General features: G+C 32.3%; 1 protein-coding gene and 1 long non-coding RNA gene across 15 annotated transcripts; both read right to left on the reverse strand.

Moving 5' to 3' along the window:
• Nucleotides 1-1,329: 1,329 nt before the first annotated feature.
• On the reverse strand, nucleotides 1,330-4,908 carry LOC145970448 (uncharacterized). 2 transcript variants are annotated; one of them, XR_014438484.1, is made up of 3 exons: nucleotides 4,628-4,764; nucleotides 3,220-4,018; nucleotides 1,330-2,145 (listed from the first exon to the last, which is right to left on the reverse strand). It is a non-coding gene; the product is annotated as an uncharacterized LOC145970448 (long non-coding RNA). The 2 variants fall into 2 exon arrangements; XR_014438483.1 differs by lacking the exon at nucleotides 1,330-2,145 and having other exon boundaries at nucleotides 3,738-4,018; nucleotides 4,628-4,908.
• Nucleotides 4,909-6,005: 1,097 nt separating this feature from the next.
• On the reverse strand, nucleotides 6,006-17,351 carry LOC145970336 (RCC1 and BTB domain-containing protein 1-like). 13 transcript variants are annotated; one of them, XM_083096972.1, is made up of 22 exons: nucleotides 17,207-17,283; nucleotides 15,353-15,554; nucleotides 15,024-15,163; nucleotides 14,759-14,937; nucleotides 14,180-14,338; nucleotides 13,836-14,100; nucleotides 13,609-13,736; nucleotides 13,238-13,516; nucleotides 12,774-12,898; nucleotides 12,567-12,685; nucleotides 12,367-12,497; nucleotides 10,706-10,914; nucleotides 10,375-10,514; nucleotides 10,109-10,296; nucleotides 9,589-9,762; nucleotides 9,256-9,517; nucleotides 9,040-9,170; nucleotides 8,670-8,948; nucleotides 8,206-8,330; nucleotides 7,998-8,116; nucleotides 7,797-7,927; nucleotides 6,006-7,696 (listed from the first exon to the last, which is right to left on the reverse strand). In XM_083096972.1, the coding sequence occupies exons 2-22, from the start codon at nucleotides 15,424-15,426 to the stop codon at nucleotides 7,556-7,558; spliced, it is 3,498 nt and encodes a 1,165-aa protein (XP_082953098.1). In that variant the 5' UTR covers nucleotides 15,427-15,554; nucleotides 17,207-17,283; the 3' UTR covers nucleotides 6,006-7,555. The 13 variants fall into 13 exon arrangements, with proteins under 13 accessions (XP_082953098.1, XP_082953094.1, XP_082953095.1 ...); XM_083096968.1 differs by lacking the exon at nucleotides 17,207-17,283 and adding an exon at nucleotides 17,005-17,144; XM_083096969.1 differs by lacking the exon at nucleotides 17,207-17,283 and adding an exon at nucleotides 17,005-17,142 and having other exon boundaries at nucleotides 15,353-15,559.
• Nucleotides 17,352-19,781: the final 2,430 nt, after the last annotated feature.

Here is a 19,781-nt window from a genome sequence, read left to right on the forward strand (position 1 = left end):
CGACCTAAAATTGCATATATAGGCTGAATTATAGCAGAATTATCGAGAACTCTTGCTAAAAATAATCATGTTCAACGCATTTTAATACTTTAGAGGCAGAGTGTCGTGCTGGGTTATTGTAAAAAATTATTTAAAAAATAGTAATCGGTCGGTCTCCGCGTAAAAATGTTTCTAAAAGGTAGAACTTATATAGAACTATCCAGAACTGCCGTTAAAACTACGGAAAATCATCAGCACGACACATTTTCACTAAGTGTCGTGCTGGTCAAGAACATTAAAAATTCATAAAAAATTATTAATTTTTGGAATATCGACCTAAAACTGCATATATAGGTTGAACTATAGTAGAACTATCGAGAACTGTTATTAGGAATAATAATTTTCAACGCGGTTTAGTACTTTAGAGGGAGAATGCCGTGCTGGGCGAGAATCTTAAAAATTGTTTAAAAATTATTACTTTTTGGAATATCGACCTAAAATTGCATATATAGGCTGAACTATAGCAGAACTATCGAGAACTGTTGTCAAAAATAATTATTTTCAACGCGTTTCAGTACTTTAGAGGGAGAGTGTCGTGCTGGGTTATTGTAAAAAATTATTTTAAAAAATAGTAATCTGTCGGAACTCTGCGTAAAAATGTTTCTAAAAGAGAACTTATGTAGAACTGTCCAGAACTGCCGTTAAAACTACGGAAAATCATCAGCACGATACATTTTCACTAAGTGTCGTGCTGGTTAAGAACATTAAAAGTTCATAAAAAATTATTAATTTTTGGAATATTGACCTAAAACTGCATATATAGGCTGAACTTCAACAGAACTGTCGGGAACTCTTGCTAAAAATAATAATATTCAACGTGTCTTAGTACTTTAGAGGGAGAGTGTCGTGCTGGGTTATTGTAAAAAATTATTTAAAAAATAGTAATCGGCCGGAACTCTGCGTAAAAATGTTTCTAAAAGATAGAACTTATATAGAACTGTCCAGAACTGCCGTTAAAACTACGGAAAATCATCAGCACGACACATTTTTACTAAGTGTCGTGCTGGTCAAGAACATTAAAAATTCATAAAAAATTATTAATTTTTGGAATATCGACCTAAAACTGCATATATAAGTTGAACTATAGTAGAACTATCGAGAACTGTCATTAGGAATAATAATTTTCAACGCGGTTTAGTACTTTAGAGAGAGAATGTCGTGCTGGGCGAGAATATTAAAAATTGTTTAAAAATTATTACTTTTTGGAATATCGACCTAAAATTGCATATATAGGCTGAACTATAGCAGAACTATCGGGAACTCTTGCTGAAAATAATAATTTTCAACGCGGTTTAGTACTTTAGAGGGAGAATGTCGTGCTGGGCGAGAATCTTAAAAATTGTTTAAAAATTATTAATTTTTGAAATATCGATCTGAAATTGCATATATAGTCTGAACTTGAACAGAACTATCGGGAACTCTTGCTAAAAATAATAATATTCAACGCGTTTTGGTACTTTAGAGGAAAGAGTGTCGTGCTAGATTCGCGAAGTTAGCACGACATTTTTTCGATTTCGATTTTTTAATATAAGGAATGCGGAACTCTTTTTAATTTTTATCAGGAACTATAGAACTATGAAAAGTGCTATCAGAACTCTTAGTATTTTTTTATAATTCGTAGATTGTCGTGCCAGCTTCACAGACACATTGAAATGTATGTTATAAATTGAAAGAAAATTTTGTTGATTCGGTAATTATACATGTAGAGAAATAAAAGAGTGTATATAAAATTGTAGATATGAGAAAGTACGCATTAAAAACATGATTGGAAATATTTCATTTTATACACACAATGTGCAGATGTCAAAATTAAATCTCTAAAAAATTGCTAAAATTCCTGTCATATAGAAAATATTTACGAAATATTTGGACTTTTTTCTCAATAAAAACACTAATAATAGTGAAAGAATTAGAAATAGGTATATCTAACTGAGGACATTGCCCGAGAAAAAAGTATAAGATATCAAAAATAGATCATCTCATCTTGTACACTCGAACATCACGGACGTGATCAGAAAATCGATTGATCTATGTGCGCGTAATATTTATAGGAAGCGAGTTCTTCACTTCACGTTCTACTTGCTGAACCATTTGATTGCTGCTTTCCTGTATTATCGGAAAGAAAGGATCGAAAATAATAGCATTTAAAAACATCTATACCTTTCTTTGAATGATTGATTGAATTTTTTGTATGAAACTATTAAGTTATTAAGAATAAAATTACGACTTGGCATATAATTGGCTTTCATGTATATATAAAAAAATCATAATTCAGAAATCGTGCGAATTTTCGTTCAACAAGCAAGTTTCTAAAAAAATTGCATTCGGCTTTTTTCCCCCTAAAACTAAAATTATTGATTCATTTAGTTCCAAAAATTTCAGAAACTTTAGTCCAAGAATTGAATATTGTAATTAACAATGATCTAAAATCAAAATTTTGCTAAGGAAAAATTTAATTTGAAACTGAAAGAAATCCAAAACTGAAAAAAAAGTTATGCAAATATTGATATACTGTACATAAACAATCATTTTAAAACCATTTAATAATTCTAGCTAACATCTCTTATGCAGTTCTCCCATATAAGAAAACATGTAATAAAGTACTTCATTACAACATACTAACGATGCTATAAATACATATTTATCGCTTATCTAATCTCGATCATGAAAAATTCATATACGATACTGGTGAAATTGGATTTCTCGTCTGTTCTTTACACATAAATGTAAGCATAGCATGAGTTTCTATAAAAATTTTTATATAGTATTCCAAATATTACGTATTAATATTGTTAACATTTAATAATATTCTTAAATCGTAAAAGTAAAATTTATTTATTTCGTCAAAGTAAATTTTATTTGAAACTAAATAGGGATAGAATTTTTTATATATTCTTATTTTTAATTTAGTTTTTTCTTTAGGAGAAAAACCTTTTCGGAAAAAATTTTATATCACTTGTATAATTATTTGGGGAAACTTGTTTCTCCTAGGAAAAGTTCACAAAGAATTTAGAGTAGACAGAAAATACGTGATACTTGAGAGCCTGTATATGTATATATGTATATTGAGGAGAGTTTAGTAGAGATCTGTAGAAAAAAGTATATCTCTCAAACGAGAATTAGAATAGGAAGAATTAAATAGGTGCGCTGAGCCTCTGCGGTTGATTGTTATATATTCACCTTGTGCCCTACAAAAGTCTAAAGTGACGCTTTTGATATCGATTTCTATCCCAAGGTTGTCCCTTGAAATATCTTTCCCAGGTAAGAGTGCTCGCTTCCATCCCAATAAGAGAACATATTTCTAGACATCGTGCTATGTCCGAATTTTAAAGATACTCGCTGTTAGGAAGCGAAATATTTCTATGTATGTGTTCTAAATATGATATTATTTTCATATGCGATAAAATTTTCAATTGTTTTCAACTGTTTTGAAACCTGTTTTCTTTACTCAAATATTGGATTAGAAATGTCTTAATTTTTTACAACATTTAAAATTAGAAATGTCTTAATTTTTTACAATTTTTTACAAATTATTTAGTGACAAAAAATATAAGAATTAAATAAAGTTATTAAATTTTAAATAAAGTTATTATAAGTTATTAAATATATTAAATCAATAATCAATTAATCTAAAAGTATAATGAGAAATGAATAATATTGGAAGGAAGAAAATGTTGTTCTTTGATAAAATCTCACAATTATGTTTCTAGTGTCTATTATAATTATCTGATATGATAGATCTTCGTAATAAAAGATATATTTCGGTGTCGAATGAGACATTTCATTTCCTCGATGTTTCTCAACCTGAATGGTGAAAATCGTCGTTCCCGAGATGCAAGTACTTTTAGGGTTTGATATCGACCGTTGCAACCGCTATAGTATAATGCCGTCAGAGGATATACCTCGTACTGATAATAATGTTCGTAAGCGATCAACTTTAGTACAATTAGTAGCCAACTATTACGCAGTCTGAAATATGCTGCAACAAGATATTTAAAATATATTAATGATACAGGCAATTATGGTTTATGATTTTGAATGTTTTATTATATAGATAGACAGTGATAGTGTCTATCACTATGTCTATTTATATAATATATTTGTAAATTAAATTATAAATTAAGATATTAATTGCTATTTTTTAAAATCATTCTAATGCTTCATTATTAATCAAATAAACAATATTATTAACAAATATGACTTCTAGATTATATTTTTTATTTAATTAATAAATTTCAATTAGTGACTAATGTCTTATACGTAAATTAACGAAACGTGATATTCACTTATGAAGCTTATTGTAAGACAAGCATTTTTCTTACATTTTAGAAGTTATAAAAACCAGCAAAAAATGTATAAACGCTTACCCATCCACTCCAAAATATAACAAAATTTAGAATTAAGAATTTATATTGCAACGCGATCGTTCTTGAAACATAACCTAGATTTTTCAGACAGCAATTTCGTAAGATATCAAACGAATATTAGCAAAAAAAAGATAATACAGCTAGAAATTATAGTCTAATACGTTATGTAGAATATGTTGTACATGTATGAGTTGATTATTTATAAAGATGAAAAGGATTACCTTTGATATAAATCCACACGTGATTGCTCTCTTGCACCTTGCACGCAGAAGTAAGCCGGAAAAGAGTAGCTACCTGTCAATATGGCTTCTACACGTTCACACAGGACGCGGAAATGCTTGCCGCGCGGCAAAATTTAAACGTGATACATATTACACAAATATGTTATATAACATCAAAGTAATGCTAATATGGCGTTTGTCACATAACGTGTAATATTTTAGTTGTATTGCTGTTATACTGTTATAACCAGTAAATAACAAAAATATATAACAGTTTTAAAACAAAGTTATATTGCAGTTACAAAAAAAATTAAGCAACATCAATATTAATAACATATAACTACTGTTGTATTGCGTGTTATCTGTGGATTACATAATAATTATAATCTGTGTTTGCTGGGTTGATATCAGATTATCGGCAAAAATCAAGCAGAATCTGCGTGCGCGCAATTTGACTGCAGATTGACAGCAGAAGTGGAACAGGGTTTGCATGCGTGATCTGATGGCAAATTGGCAACAATCTGCATTTGATTCGATAGTTCCTTCGCTTACCGCTATGTGATGTATTTTCTCGCAATCAAATTTCTGTCAGAAATATATATAAAGTCGCTATTATTAATAAAAGATAAAAATTAATAAAAGATAAAAAATATAGTAACTATTTCTATCACTTTAATTTCTGATATGTGATACAAGCAGATAAGATTCAAAATATTAAACTGATTGGAATCAATAGGATAAATGGAAAATTATTCATTTACTGCCTATTTGAAGCATAAAGGAAGAATTTAATTCTAAATAAATTATATCTCAAGTTTTATAAGTTAAATTTAATTATTTTCACCATTTACTTTATTATTAATTTAATTAAATTGAGTCCTTTATTATGTGAGATATAACTACGATATAACATATTATATGTTGTATTAGAAGAAAATTGTAATTAACCGATAACTCGCCGATAATAGTCTTATTTAACATCTGTAGTAATTAATTTTATTATATTTATATTACTTATTTATATGAATGACCAGAAGCTGCAGATTCTGCTCGGGATCTGCTGCCAATTATCTGCCGTCAGATTACGCGCGCGCAGATCCTGCTCGGTTTCTGCCGACAATTTGACATCAAGTGATGTTAGCAGATCTTGCTCAGTTTTTGCTAATAATCTGCTGTCAGATTCTGTGAGCAGGTTTTGCTAGCAAATCGTGAGCCTATTGCGGACATAATGGATGCCAATCTGCTAGCAACTTTTGTGGAAATCTGTCGCCAATCTGCTGGCAAATTGCCCGCATTTGCTTACCGGGAATGTTTTATGATAATATCAAATTTATTATTTAAAAGTTGAACGAGTTATATAAATATCTCAAGTGATAAATAAAATTAAATAAATTTATTAGATATAATCCCATACAGCACAGAAGCTTGCATCAACATTGCTGCAATATTACAACATTGCACATAGCAGTGTAATGCTGCAGAAATATTGCAGAGACATTATTTTACTTTGGCAATGTTGCAGCAACATTTTAACATAGCGAAAATGTATAACATGTGTTTCTTTACTTGCCGCTATGTGACGACACCAAACTTAACTAACTCGTATTCGAATTTTCATCTAAAGTGGATATAAGGCCTACAAAGGACTAATGTAGTAATTATATTTCTTGTCTTGTGTCAGTTAAATTTCTGATAAACTGACTTGATTTATTTAATATTCTGAATCCTAATAAGGGATCTAGATTATGAAACAAATAATTTGTTTAATAATCTAGATCCCTCGTTGGGATTCAGAATATTAAACAAATTTTTCTTCATTGAATCAGTAAATGGGAAATAATTCATTTATTGCACGTATTAAAATATTCTGGTACCGAGTGTATGTAAAATAATTGTATGTATAATTATTGAGATAAATATTTAATAAGACACATTTGATAAAAAACACTAATAGATATTTTTTTTCAAAGGCGATAAATGTTTTTTTTCCTATCTTTCTTAAACATTTCTTTATATTTTCAAAGTTTATTTATTAAATTTAAAACGGTCTGCATTTGCAATAGCAAAACGCGTTTTAATATTGCAAATACGTTGCACCGTAACATTACTACAATATTACATTGTAATATTTCTGAGGGCGGACATTTCAACGTTGCTGCAAGCTTGCAGTAATGTTGCAGAAACATTTCGCAACTTCTATGCAATATTACAATGTTTCAATGTTAGGTCTATGCAACGTTTTTGCAATCTTTCGGTGCTGTATGGGATTACATATTGCATATTTATATTATTACATTACAGGGGGGAAAGAGGGATAATAATTAAATAAATTCTCGAATTGAGAATTATTTAAATTTGCTTGGTATCGTACCAAGAAAATTTGTGCCCTGTGCACACAAATAAGTTTCAACGAAAAACTTATTTTCTCGTTGAAACTTACGCACTATCATCCGCGTTTAGCTCTTATGGCCTTTAAATTTAAGTTTATATTTATATTATGTAATGTTAAGCCTCTGCTACAATGACACTCGAGTGTATATACAATTCAGTCGTACAGTTGTATCGATAGATACGTTTCAGATGGTTATTTCCTTATTTCCACATTATTTTCGGTCGCAAAGCAGTCGCGGTCGCACAGTCGCAGTCGCTCGAATAGGAATTGAACCTATTCAAACGATTGTGACTATGACTGTTTTGCAACCGAAATTATCACCTCAAGCGACCATCGATACAACTGTACGACTGAATTGTAGATACATTCGAGAGTCATTTGTAGCGGAGGTTTTACACTATGGAATGGTAACTGCAATAAGGTTCACTTTATTATTGATGGATATGTTTTATTGTGTGGTGCATATAAAAAAATAAAAAAACAATCGACGATTTGGCTCAAAAGTTATGTCAAAAGAATTATGCTCTTTAAAAGAATTACATTTTGAAAGCATTTTCTTTAGCTGCTCTGCGCATAAAATTATTCTTTATATTTATATCTAACTTAATATAATCTTCCGATAGTATTACATCTGTCATGTGGCGCAAAGCGAATTGGAAACAAAACTCCTCAAGTTCCTAAAATTCACATGATATTCGATGATATATTATATACACATAAATAAATATATTCTAATTCATGAATTCCATAATTAATAGCGATTAATCCCGAACTTACCTTAGCATTGCATTCGATCGCTTTATTGTAGAAGAAAGCTACATTTGACACACTGATGGCTTTTTCTATTATTTGACTGCAATCCTTTATAAGATTGGTTTCACAATACATGTCGGCCAACTCCATAAGTTCTGTAAAAAAGTGTCATTGCAGTTTTTGAATTGTAAGTCAGTGATAGTTTACGTTAACAACTTCAATTACCTAACGCGTTCTCCGAAGGTAAATCGATTGTGCCGGTATATAAGTATTTTAAGAAGGCTTTATAAACGATGTAAGAAAATTTATCTGATACAGTGAACACTGGTGATGAATCCGATATACTGTCAAAAAATAATGTGTTGACATTATGTAATAACTAAACTTGTGAGAAATTCTCAATAAAAATACCAGTTTTCTTTTCTAAATTTACCTTTGAATATTCTTAGGCCAATCATGTTGAAACATCCTTTCGAAATAATCGCAACGAATCTTAAGGATAGCCTTGTGAACATAAATAGGTTGTCCTTCAACTTGTATGGTAAAATCGCTCGTTAACTGCAGAATACAAATTATTAAATAATTTAATAATATCAGATTAATATAAAAATTATTATAAATAATACGTAATTTTTCACTGTTAATGTTATAATTCAATATATGTTTGAAGTGAGTCCAGAAGTCTCAATCAAAACCATCAGTAATGATTGCAATTTATTTTTTCTATGTAGAAAAGTTTCCAAATTTTTTTTTATAAAACTACAAATCTCTGATATATAAATCTCTATATTCTTTTATACTAACCAAAACTAATGTGAAAAAATATATATTATATATATTTAGTTTTATGCTGTATAATGCAAAAAAGTACATACAGAACAATAATAGGAAACATACCGGATCATCAAATGCTGCTCCTACAGATTCCAATATATTCAATTCTTCCTCAACATGCTTAAAATTATTTGTAAACACAGTCAATGGCTCCAACAATAATCTACAGCCACTGTACGCAATCGCGTCGTGAATCCTCGAAAACTTTGTGGGAAACGGGACGAAAATAGAATTGGAGCGAAAATTACCCCATACATAGATAATCCTATCATAGCCGACTGCAACGCTCAAAGTATCAACAGCAGCGATATCCAAAACCTTTCCCATCTCGGGCACGTTCACCTGTCGTTCGTGTCTTTCCTTATTATTTTGTTTCTTGACTCCCATCATGACAATTATTAAAAAGTTTTTTTATCAATAATTCATGTATTACCATAATCGGACAACATTCCAATTCATTATTTCTCTTAACGCCGACTTGTCCATAAGAGTTATTGCCCCAGGCATAGATTTTTCCTTTATTCGTGAGTATCAACGTATGATAACATCCGCAGGTCACCTTAACTGAAACATCGATTTCCATCTCAACCATGAGGATATTCAATGCAAAATTTTTAGAAATCAAATCTCAGAGATAAAAAAAAATCACCTATTTTATCCGAAATATTCTTAATTTCGCGTGGGTGCATGTAATATTTTCGCGACTGAGCGGTTAAAATCTGCCTCTCAAAATTATTGCCCCAACCATATATTTTGTTTTCGTCAGTTATAACTGTGTTGAATTTTTGACCACACGCGATATGGATAACATTTTTATTCTCCAATTCATGTTTCACCTGCCTCGGTACACTATCAAAAATTATATTTCTTTTAATAATATACCAATAATCATTGTCTCCCCAAGAGTACACCTAAATTACAAACAATTGTTTAGTTTATAAGAATGACTATTATCGTTGTGATAGTTTAATCTTTTATTTACCTTTCCATCACTAGTCAGAGCGAGACAATGATACCTGCCGCATGCGATGTCCACGATACGTTTCTCGCTTAAGCCGGCGACTTGAATAAACGTGGATTCTTCAGGTATACACATTGTCGGATACATGTATACTTCATCGTCTTTTTTCTTTCCAGCGAGATCGCAGAAATAAACCTTTCAAAAATAGCATAACAGTAATACATTTTTTTATTTGATTTTTTTTAATATTTGCATATTGAAATAAATTATGGCCAAGTATCTGTACTTATAATCAAAACACTATTTATTAAATATATATTCTAATTAATTTATCTACTCATATTTCATTATGATTTCATACACATATATGTAAAAATTTTCATTTCCGCTTGTTGCCAAAGAAAGAAGAAAAGTTCACGATTTAGGGAGGATATAAAACCTCATATCAATTTTATCTTTGAAGCAAGTTAAAATTTATTTCCAGACATTCAGATATGCCATCAAGGCACATTCAAAGAATATAATAATATCTTTGATATACCTCTCCTTCTTCTGTAAGTGCCAGGATGAAAATCCCGCCGCGAACAAACTTTTTTATGTTTTTTCCATACAGTTCTTTTATTTTTTTTAGATAGATAGCAGTATGTATGCCATTGAGCATTGAATTAAATTCTAAAATGTAGACATTCTTATCCTTTGTCACAATTATAGCACTCTCACCACGCCCATCTGTTTTAAAACATCAGGTATAAGTAGCAATATTACTTAGCAAAAAAGCCAATATGAGAAAAAAAAGGTAAATCTTACCAAATATCATAACCATGTGAATTTGTAGGATAAATTCCGGCTTTAGCAGCAAGAAGACCACCCAATTTTTGAGATTCATTGAAATTATCTTCTCTGCTAGAACGCATTGCAAGATTCTCTTGTCATATTTCTGCATCTTGCTGCAAATAGTTGATCACTTTCAATTTAGTTACTTACTCATTCACTTTGATTTGTATTAGTTGTATTTCATGTCATCGCAAGCTTCTTGTTTTCATCTATTTTCTCACCGGCATGCGATTATTTCGACATCGCTATCATTGAGTAGCAACTTATATAAAAAAGAAGAAATAAACAAAACTGTCAAACTTACTCCTCTTTATTGGTTGTTAAGTTTCTTTTCTGTACATCTTCCAGGGAGCAGAATTTTTTCGACGACATCGACACGATAGTATCGCGACTTTGTGTCGCTGCTTTTTGCATAAACTTAGCCTGCATGTTCATGTCTAACTTAATATCTTGCAATAATGCGTCAGCTGTCATGTGACGTAGAGCAAACTGAGAGCAGAACTCCTCGAGTTCCTAAGATTCACATGATATTCGACATGACATACATATATCGTATACATATAATTATATGATTTATATGATATAAAATAAATACATTCCCTGGCGAAAATAAGAAACTTTATAAAGCGTTAACAACCGTTGAGTGAGGATTTTCTGAGAGTTTTTATGCTTTTCAAACTTTGTAAGAGCACTGACATAACGCTGTTGGGTTTTGAATGCTTATCAAACGCTGCAGTGTTGCAATTTTTGTTCTACAAACTCTTTATACAGGGTTTAGCAAAAGTGTGGAAACCCCTTAATATTTCGAAAAATACGCATTTAAAAAAAAAATGTTTCATACAAAAGTTATAGGGTTTTATGTGGCGCATTACACAGCAACATTATTATGACCTCGAATAGCGTTGTCAAGGTTATGTGAAGGTCACCTCCAATTTTTTAAATGGGACACCCTATATGCTTTTGCATATTCTTGTAGCTTATCTCGAGAGCTTTCCAAAACACTATAATTAAGTTAGTTTTCATTAAGTACTTTCCGAGTTATGAGGCTTCAAATCATTTCTTAATTTTACATAAACCATAAAATATCTTGTAAAATATTCATTTTTCGATTATCTTACCTTAATATTTTTATGTACAAAATAATGAGAGGAATCAATTAGTGTAAAGAAAACACACAGTTGTTTTTAAGAAAAAATATGTAATTGTTAATTGTAAATTACATATTTTTTCTTAAAAACAACCGTTTTTTCTTTACTCCAATTGATTCCTCTTATTATTTTGTACATAAAAGTATTAAGGTAAGATAATCAAAAAGTGAATATTTTACAAGATATTTTATGGTTTATGTAAAATTAAGAAATGATCTCAAGCCTCATAACTCGGAAAGTACTTAATGAAAACTAACTTAATTATAGTGTTTTGGAAAGCTCTCGAGATAAGCTACAAGAATATGCAAAAGCATATAGGGTGTCCCATTTAAAAAGTTGGAGGTGACCTTCACATAACCTTGACAACGCTATTCGAGGTCATAATAATGTTGCTGTGTAATGCGCCACATAAAACCCTATAACTTTTGTATGAAACATTTTTTTTTTAAATGCGTATTTTTCGAAATATTAAGGGGTTTCCATACTTTTGCTAAACCCTGTATAATGTTACATGAAAGTTTTGCAATGCTGAGGTAACATTTTTCAGAGTACGTTCAGTAAACGTTGATACATCTTCGTGTACAGAGTTTACTCAGACTTTTCAAACGTTTACGATTACGCTATAACGTACAAACGTCTTTTAAACGCTGCAGTGTTGCAATTTTTGTTCTACAAACTCTTTACTAATCGTTTTTAAACTCTCGACGAACTTCCACAAACGTTCATGTAAACGCCAAACAAACGTCTCATTTTTGCCAGGGTTGCAATTAATGAATTCCAACATCAATAGCGATTAACCCTGAACTGTAATACTTACTTTAGCATTGTATTTGATCGCTTTATTGTAGAAGAATGCCACATTTAATACAGTGATGTCTTGTTGTATTATTTGACTGCAATCTTTTATAAGATTGGTTTCACAATACATGTCGGCCAATTCCAGAAGTTCTGTGAAAAAATGTCATTGCAGTTTTTGAATTGTAAGTTAGTGATAGTTTACGTTACAACTTCAATTACCTAACGCGTTCTCCGAAGGTAAATCGATTGTGCCGGTATATAAGTATTTTAAGAAGGCTTTATAAACGATGTAAGAAAATTTATCTGATACAGTGAACACTGGTGATGAATCCGATATACTGTCAAAAAATAATGTGTTGACATTATGTAATAACTAAACTTGTGAGAAATTCTCAATAAAAATATCAGTTTTTTTTTTAAATTTACCTTCGAATATTTTCAGCCCAATCATGTTGAAACATCTTTTTGAAATAATCGCAACGAATCTTAAGGATAGCCTTGTGAACATAAATAGGTTGTCCTTCAACTTGTATGGTAAAATCGCTCGTTAACTGCAGAATACAAATTATTAAATAATTTAATAATATCAGATTAATATAAAAATTATTATAAATAATACGTAATTTTTCACTGTTAATGTTATAATTCAATATATGTTTGAAGTGAGTCCAGAAGTCTCCATCAAAACCATCAGTAATGATTGCAATTTATTTTTTCTATGTAGAAAAGTTTCCAAATTTTTTTTTATAAAACTACAAATCTCTGATATATAAATCTCTATATTCTTTTATACTAACGAAAACTAATATGAAAAAATATATATTATATATATTTAGTTTTATGCTGTATAATGCAAAAAAGTACATACAGAACAATAATAGAAAACATACCGGATTATCAAATGCTGCTCCTACAGATTCCAATATATTCAATACTTCTTTAACATACTTGTAATTATTTGTAAACACAGTCAATGGCTTGGACAAGAATCTGTATTGACTGTACGCAATCACGTCGTGGATCCTCGAAAACTTTGTGGGAAATGGGACGAAAATAAATTCGTAATAAAAATTACCCCATACATAGATAATCCTATCATAGCCGACTGCAACGCTCAAATCACCAAGAGCAGCGATATCCAAAACCTTTCCCATCGCGGGCACGTTCACCTGTCGATCGTATCTTTCCTTATTATTTTGTTTCTCGTCTCACTCATTATGGCAATTATTAAAAAGTTTGTTGTCAATAATCCATGAGTTACCATAATTGGACCAGAACGTTTAATTTCTTTATTAACGCCGATTTGTCCGGACTTGTTATTGCCCCAGGCATAGATCTCGCCTTTATTGGTGAGTGCCAACGTATGATGAAATCCGCAGGTCACCTTAACTGAAACATCGATTTCCATCTCAACCATAATATAAACCATAAGGATGTTCGATAATGCAACACTCTTAGAGATCAAATCTCAGACATAAAAAAAATTACCTATTTTATCCGAGATTGTGATAATTTCGCGTGGGTACATGTAATATTTTTGCGACGGATCGATTGAAATCTGGTCCATTAAATTATTGCCCCAACCATATATTTTGTTTTCGTCAGTTACAACTATGTTGAATTGTAGACCACACGCGATATGGATAACATTCTTATTCTCCAATTCATGTTTCACTCGCCTCGGCATACTATCAAAAGAATCTAATTCTCCCTCATAAAACCGCTTGTAATTATTTTCTCCCCAAGCATACACCTAAATTACAAACAATTGTTTAGTTTATAAGAATGACTATTATCGTTATCATTGTGACAGTTTATAATCTTTCGCTTACTTTTTCATCGCTGGTCAGAGCAAGATAATGATACATGCCGCATGCGATGTCCACGACACGTTTCTTTCTTAAGTCGGCGACTCGAGTAGGTGTCAACATGACAGGCATATGCGGTGTCTTAAGGAATGTTTTGCGTCTTCGGGAGAGCCAGTAATAAACCTTTCAAAGATAGTATAGTTACAATATATTTTTTTATCTCATTTTTGAATCTTATTTTATATTTAGAATGTTACATGAAAGTATCTACAGATTTGTCAAAAGATTAATGATATTATTTCATGTTTGATATTTTGATACATTTTTAAAATATCATGCTACTATAGTTTCACATGTAAAAATTTTTATTTCCACTTGTCCCCTAAGAAATATTCACGATTTAAGCGGCGTCTACAATGAGATTTTAAGGAGACTTAAGGCGTAAGACTTAAGTCTCCTTAAAATCTCATTGTAGACGCCGCTTTAGGGAGGACATAAAACTTCCTAATATAAATCTTATCTTTCAAGCAAGTTAAAATTTGTTTCCAGAAACTCAAATGTATTATCAAGGCACATTCAAGGAATATGAAGTATTTGGTATACCTCTCCCTCTTCTGTAAGTGCCAGGAAGAAAAAATTGCCGTTAGCAAAGGTTTTTATGTTTTTTCCACATAATTTTTTTATTTTTTTGGGGTAGATAGCAGTATGTAAATGATTCTTCTCTGAATAATATAAGCTGTAGACATTCTTGTCCTTCATCACAATTATACTCCCACGGCTATCTATTTAAAAATGACACGGCGTAAGTAACAATATCACATAGCAATAAAAAAATAATATGGAAGGAAGAAGAAATGATAAATCTTACCATATACTAGAAACATGTGAATTTGTGAAATAAATTCCGGCTTTAACAAATGGAAAAGCATCCAATTTTTAAGATCCATTGGAGTTATCTTCTCTGCTAGAACGCATTGCAAGATTCTGTTCTCATATTCCTGCATCTCGCTGCAAATAGTTGATCACTTTAACTTTAGTTACCTACTCATTCACTTTAATTTGTATTAGTTATATTTCATATCATCGCAAGCTTCTCGTTTTCATCTATTTTCTTACCATATGCGATTATTTTGATATTGCTATCATCGAGTAACAATTTATATAAAAAAGAAAAAAAAACAAGACTGTCAAACTTACTCCTCTTTATTAATTGTTAAATTTCTCTTCTCTACATCTTCCAGGGTACATAACTTTTTCGGCGACATCGACATGATAGTAACGCGACTTTGTGTCGGTGTAATTTTTGACCAGCAATTGAGAAATCTTTATACTTTTTCTTCTTATTTTTCTCTCACAGTAAATCGAAACGCTCTTATTACTATCCTCTGATGCTCTTATACTATTCTTTTAGAAAGATCAAATTAAAATGCACTCATACGATAATGTAAGGGTGCGTTCCGTTTCATGCGTGAAACGCATGAGTGTCTAGTGTACAGTATATGATGTGCAGTGCAGAGCCCGTTCCATTTCTTCATGTATGGATCATTCGCCTCTAGTAACGGAACAGATTTCATGCAATTCATGCAACATGGATGACGGTTTAAAATTTATTAAATCGCAATTAATTGCGATAATATCTGTTCATCTTCTTTTATAATAAAAGAAGAAGACTCATGTTTCTCAAGTAGCAGTGATGAAAGTGAATTTTCAAGTGATAAGAAACTGATATATCAACTTTATATGCCATTCTTATAATGAAAAACACAAGAGGAGAGAATATTCCTTGTGAAAAATTAACTAATATTAAATTAATATTAATATATTTAATTAATTAAATATATTAATATTTACTCAAGCTGTACAGGTTGTCCCATTATATATTTTTAATGTCCCACTCCAAATAACTTTTTTGATTTTGATTGTAGAAAAAAATGTTTCAGACAAAAGTTGTATGGTTTCAAGGAAGAGAAATTAATTGGTGTAAAAAAAAACAGTTGTTTTTAAGAAAAAATATGTAATTTGCAATTAACAATTACATATTTTTTCTTAAATATAACTAAACGTTTTTTACATACCAATTGATTCCTCACATTATTTTGTGCATAAATGTATCAAGGTAAGATAATCGAAAAATGAATATTTCACTAGATATTTTACGGTTTATGTAAAATTAAGAAATTATTTCAAGCCTCATAACTCGAAAAGCACTCAAGGAAAAAATACTTTATTGAAGTGTTTTGAAAAGCTCTCGAGGCAAGCTATAAGAATATGCAGTGAAAAATAGGGGTTTCCGCTTAAGAATTTGAAGATGATCTTCATGTAACCTTCAAAAAATTATCCAAAGTCAAATAATTGTCACCATCTTATGTCCCTCTTCAAACCATACAACTTTTGTCTAAAACATTTTCTTCTACAATCAAAAATAAAAAAGTTACTTGGGATGGGACATTAAAATGGGACATCCTGTATAATAAAATCTACGTAAAGCTAATTGACAAATCAATCAATCCTAACCTATAATAATTAAATTTCGCGCTAATATTTATTAAATGCATGAAATTATATGAAGTGCCTCACCTCGCGAGGTACATGAGGCACTCCATGCGGTCTCATGTATCAGAAGAAGCGAGGCAATACAGTTAAGAATAGGTTGGACCATGCATGCAGCATGTGCACATGAAGAGAAACGGAACGAACTTCCATGCTTCTATGCGCATCATGCATGAAACGGAACGCACCCTAAGATGATTGTGGGATTATGAAATGGTTACCACGCCGTCAGGAAATGAACGAGCGGAATGTCTGAGGATCGAGATATCAGGTTTACAAATAAATGACCTAGAACATACCGAGACGAGAACCGTATATTGTCCAAGTACACAACAACATCGGAACAAATGCCGGATACGTAAGACCAAACTTCCGATGGCCTCAAGTCGAATTCGCAGCAAATAATTACAATACCGCCCGAGAAAAATGACCACGACCATAAGATATAGGACTCAATGCGAAATGAGCCACCACGTGTATATAACATGAACGGATACTTGCGAGGTACTTGCGTTAACAGCACGACGGAAGAATGGTGACTGCTTGCTGGCCTGTAGTCGCGATAGCTCATCTCGGGTCGCGCCAAAACTATGCAGCTAATCGCCTTGTGCGACATCAAACTAATGGCCATCACACATGAAATTCCATAAGCACGTAAGACGTAAACGTAAGGAAATCGACCAATCACGGTCAAGTATTAGCCCCTCCAAGGGGTCAAAACTCGACCGTGATTGGTCGATTTCCTTACGCTTATGTCTTACGTGCTTATGGAATTTCATGTGCGAAAGCCTTAAGGCCCATTCTACAATGAGTCATTAATCGTTAGTCGTAAGCAAATTGACCAATTACACTCGATTATTTCGAAAATAATCGACTGTGATTGATCAATTTGCTTAAGACTGACGACTAATGACTCATTGTAGAATGGCTCTAAAGCCAGGTCTACATTGGTCGTATCCATAGACCTTACAGATATGGACTGGCAATACGTATCAGACTGTGTCCGGAGGAGGTTAGAGAGAGAAACATACTTTTTGGTACTTCTCTTTCTACAAGTGTCCGTACAAGTGTGCGGACACTTGTAGAAAGAGAAGTACTAAAAAGTATGTTTCTCTCTCTAACCTCCTCCGGACACTGCTTCTCTACAGAAACTATAGGCAATTGCCAGTCCATATCTGTAAGGTCTATGGTCGTATCGTAAGGTTGTAAGGCCGTAGTCGTAAGAAATTGACCAATCACAGTTGATTATTCTCCTGAAATTCAACTGGGATTGGTCAATTTTTTACGACTACGACCTTACAACCTTACGATACGACCAATGTAGATCCGGCCATAGATGCCAGTTTTGGCCCGCTACGCACACAAAGAAAGAACCGTGTACGTGTGGCGCTACAGCCACTCGTCGCCGCCGAGCGCCACACGTACACGGTTCTTTCTTCGTGTGCGTAGCGTGCAGCGGGCCAAAACTGGCATCTATGGACCCGGCTTAAGCCGGTTATACAATAGCTGTCGTAAGTCGGGTGTCGTAAGAGTTAACCAATCACAGTTGATTTTAGAGAAGAATAATCGAATACGATTGGTCAACTCTTACGACACCCGACTTACGATAGCTATTGTATAATGCGTCGTCTACAATGAGATTTTAAGGAGACTTAAGGCGTAAGATTTAAGAAATTGACCAATCACAGTCGAGTATTCTCTTAATACTTGACTGTGATTGATCAATTTCTTAAGTCTTACGCCTTAAGTCTCCTTAAAATCTCATTGTAGACGACGCTTAACCGGCTTTAGGCTGGTTCTACAATAGCTGTCTTAAGTCGGATGTCAAAAGAGTTAACCAATCACAGTTGATTTTAGAGAAGAATAATCGAATACGATTGGTCAACTCTTACGACACCCGACTTACGACAGCTATTGTAAAATCGGCCTAAAGCCGGTTATACAATAGCTGTCGTAAGTCGGGTGTCGTAAGAGTTGACCAATCGTATTCGATTATTCTTCTCTAAAATCAACTGTGATTGGTTAACTCTTACGACACCCGACTTACGACAGCTATTGTATAACCGGCTTAATGCGTAGTCTACAATGGGATTTTAAGACTTAAGATTTAAGAAATTAACCAATTACAATTGACTTTAGAGAAGGATAATAAATATGGTTGGTCAATTTCTTAAATTTTAAGTGTTAAAGTGTCATTGTAGACGTCGCTTAAAGCCGGTTATACAATAGCTGTCGTAAGTCGGGTGTCGTAAGAGTTGACCAATCGTATTCGATTATTCTTCTCTAAAATCAACTGTGATTGGTTAACTCTTACGACACCCGACTTACGACAGCTATTGTATAACCGGCTTTAGGCCGATTTTACAATAGCTGTCGTAAGTCGAGTGTCGTAAGAGTTAACCAATCACAGTTGATTTTAGAGAAGAATAATCGAATACGATTGGTCAACTCTTACGACACCCGACTTACGACAGCTATTGTATAACCGGCTTTAAGCGACGTCTACAATGACACTTTAACACTTAAAATTTAAGAAATTGACTAACCATATTTATTATCCTTCTCTAAAGTCAATTGTAATTGGTCAATTTCTTAAATCTTAAGTCTTAAAATCCCATTGTAGACTACGCATTAAGCCGGTTATACAATAGCTGTCGTAAGTCGGGTGTCGTAAGAGTTAACCAATCACAGTTGATTTTAGAGAAGAATAATCGAATACGATTGGTCAACTCTTACGACACCCGACTTACGACAGCTATTGTATAACCGGCTTTAGGCTGGTTCTACAATAGCTGTCGTAAGTCGGATGTCAAAAGAGTTAACCAATCACAGTTGATTTTAGAGAAGAATAATCGAATACGATTGGTCAACTCTTACGACACCCGACTTACGACAGCTATTGTAGAATCGGCCTTAAGGCCATCACACACAAAATTGCATAGCATAAGACCATATGAACCAATGAGCATCGAGTATTAAATCGCCATATTGACTTACATAACATAATACTCGATGCTCATTGGTCCATATGGTCTTATGCTATGCAATTTTGTGTGTGATGGCCTTTAGGCCTCTG

The sequence above is a fragment of the Camponotus vicinus genome, unplaced genomic scaffold, assembly GCF_025532165.1.
Source record: "Camponotus vicinus isolate PSW18456_S1 unplaced genomic scaffold, iyCamVici1.0 SCAF_4, whole genome shotgun sequence".
Taxonomy (NCBI): Eukaryota; Metazoa; Arthropoda; class Insecta; order Hymenoptera; family Formicidae; genus Camponotus; species Camponotus vicinus.

Excerpts from the sequence above, each read along its gene's own strand:
- LOC145970336 (XM_083096964.1), bottom strand. The coding sequence starts at position 17,192 with ATGTTATATACACGTGGTGGCTCATTTCGCATTGAGTCCTATATCTTA. Across the intron at positions 14,101-14,179 it reads CTCTGACCAGCGATGAAAAA|GTGTATGCTTGGGGAGAAAA; the intron begins GTAAGCGAAAGA and ends TTTGTAATTTAG. Across the intron at positions 7,697-7,796 it reads CGATCGAATGCAATGCTAAG|GAACTTGAGGAGTTTTGTTT; the intron begins GTAAGTTCGGGA and ends TGTGAATTTTAG.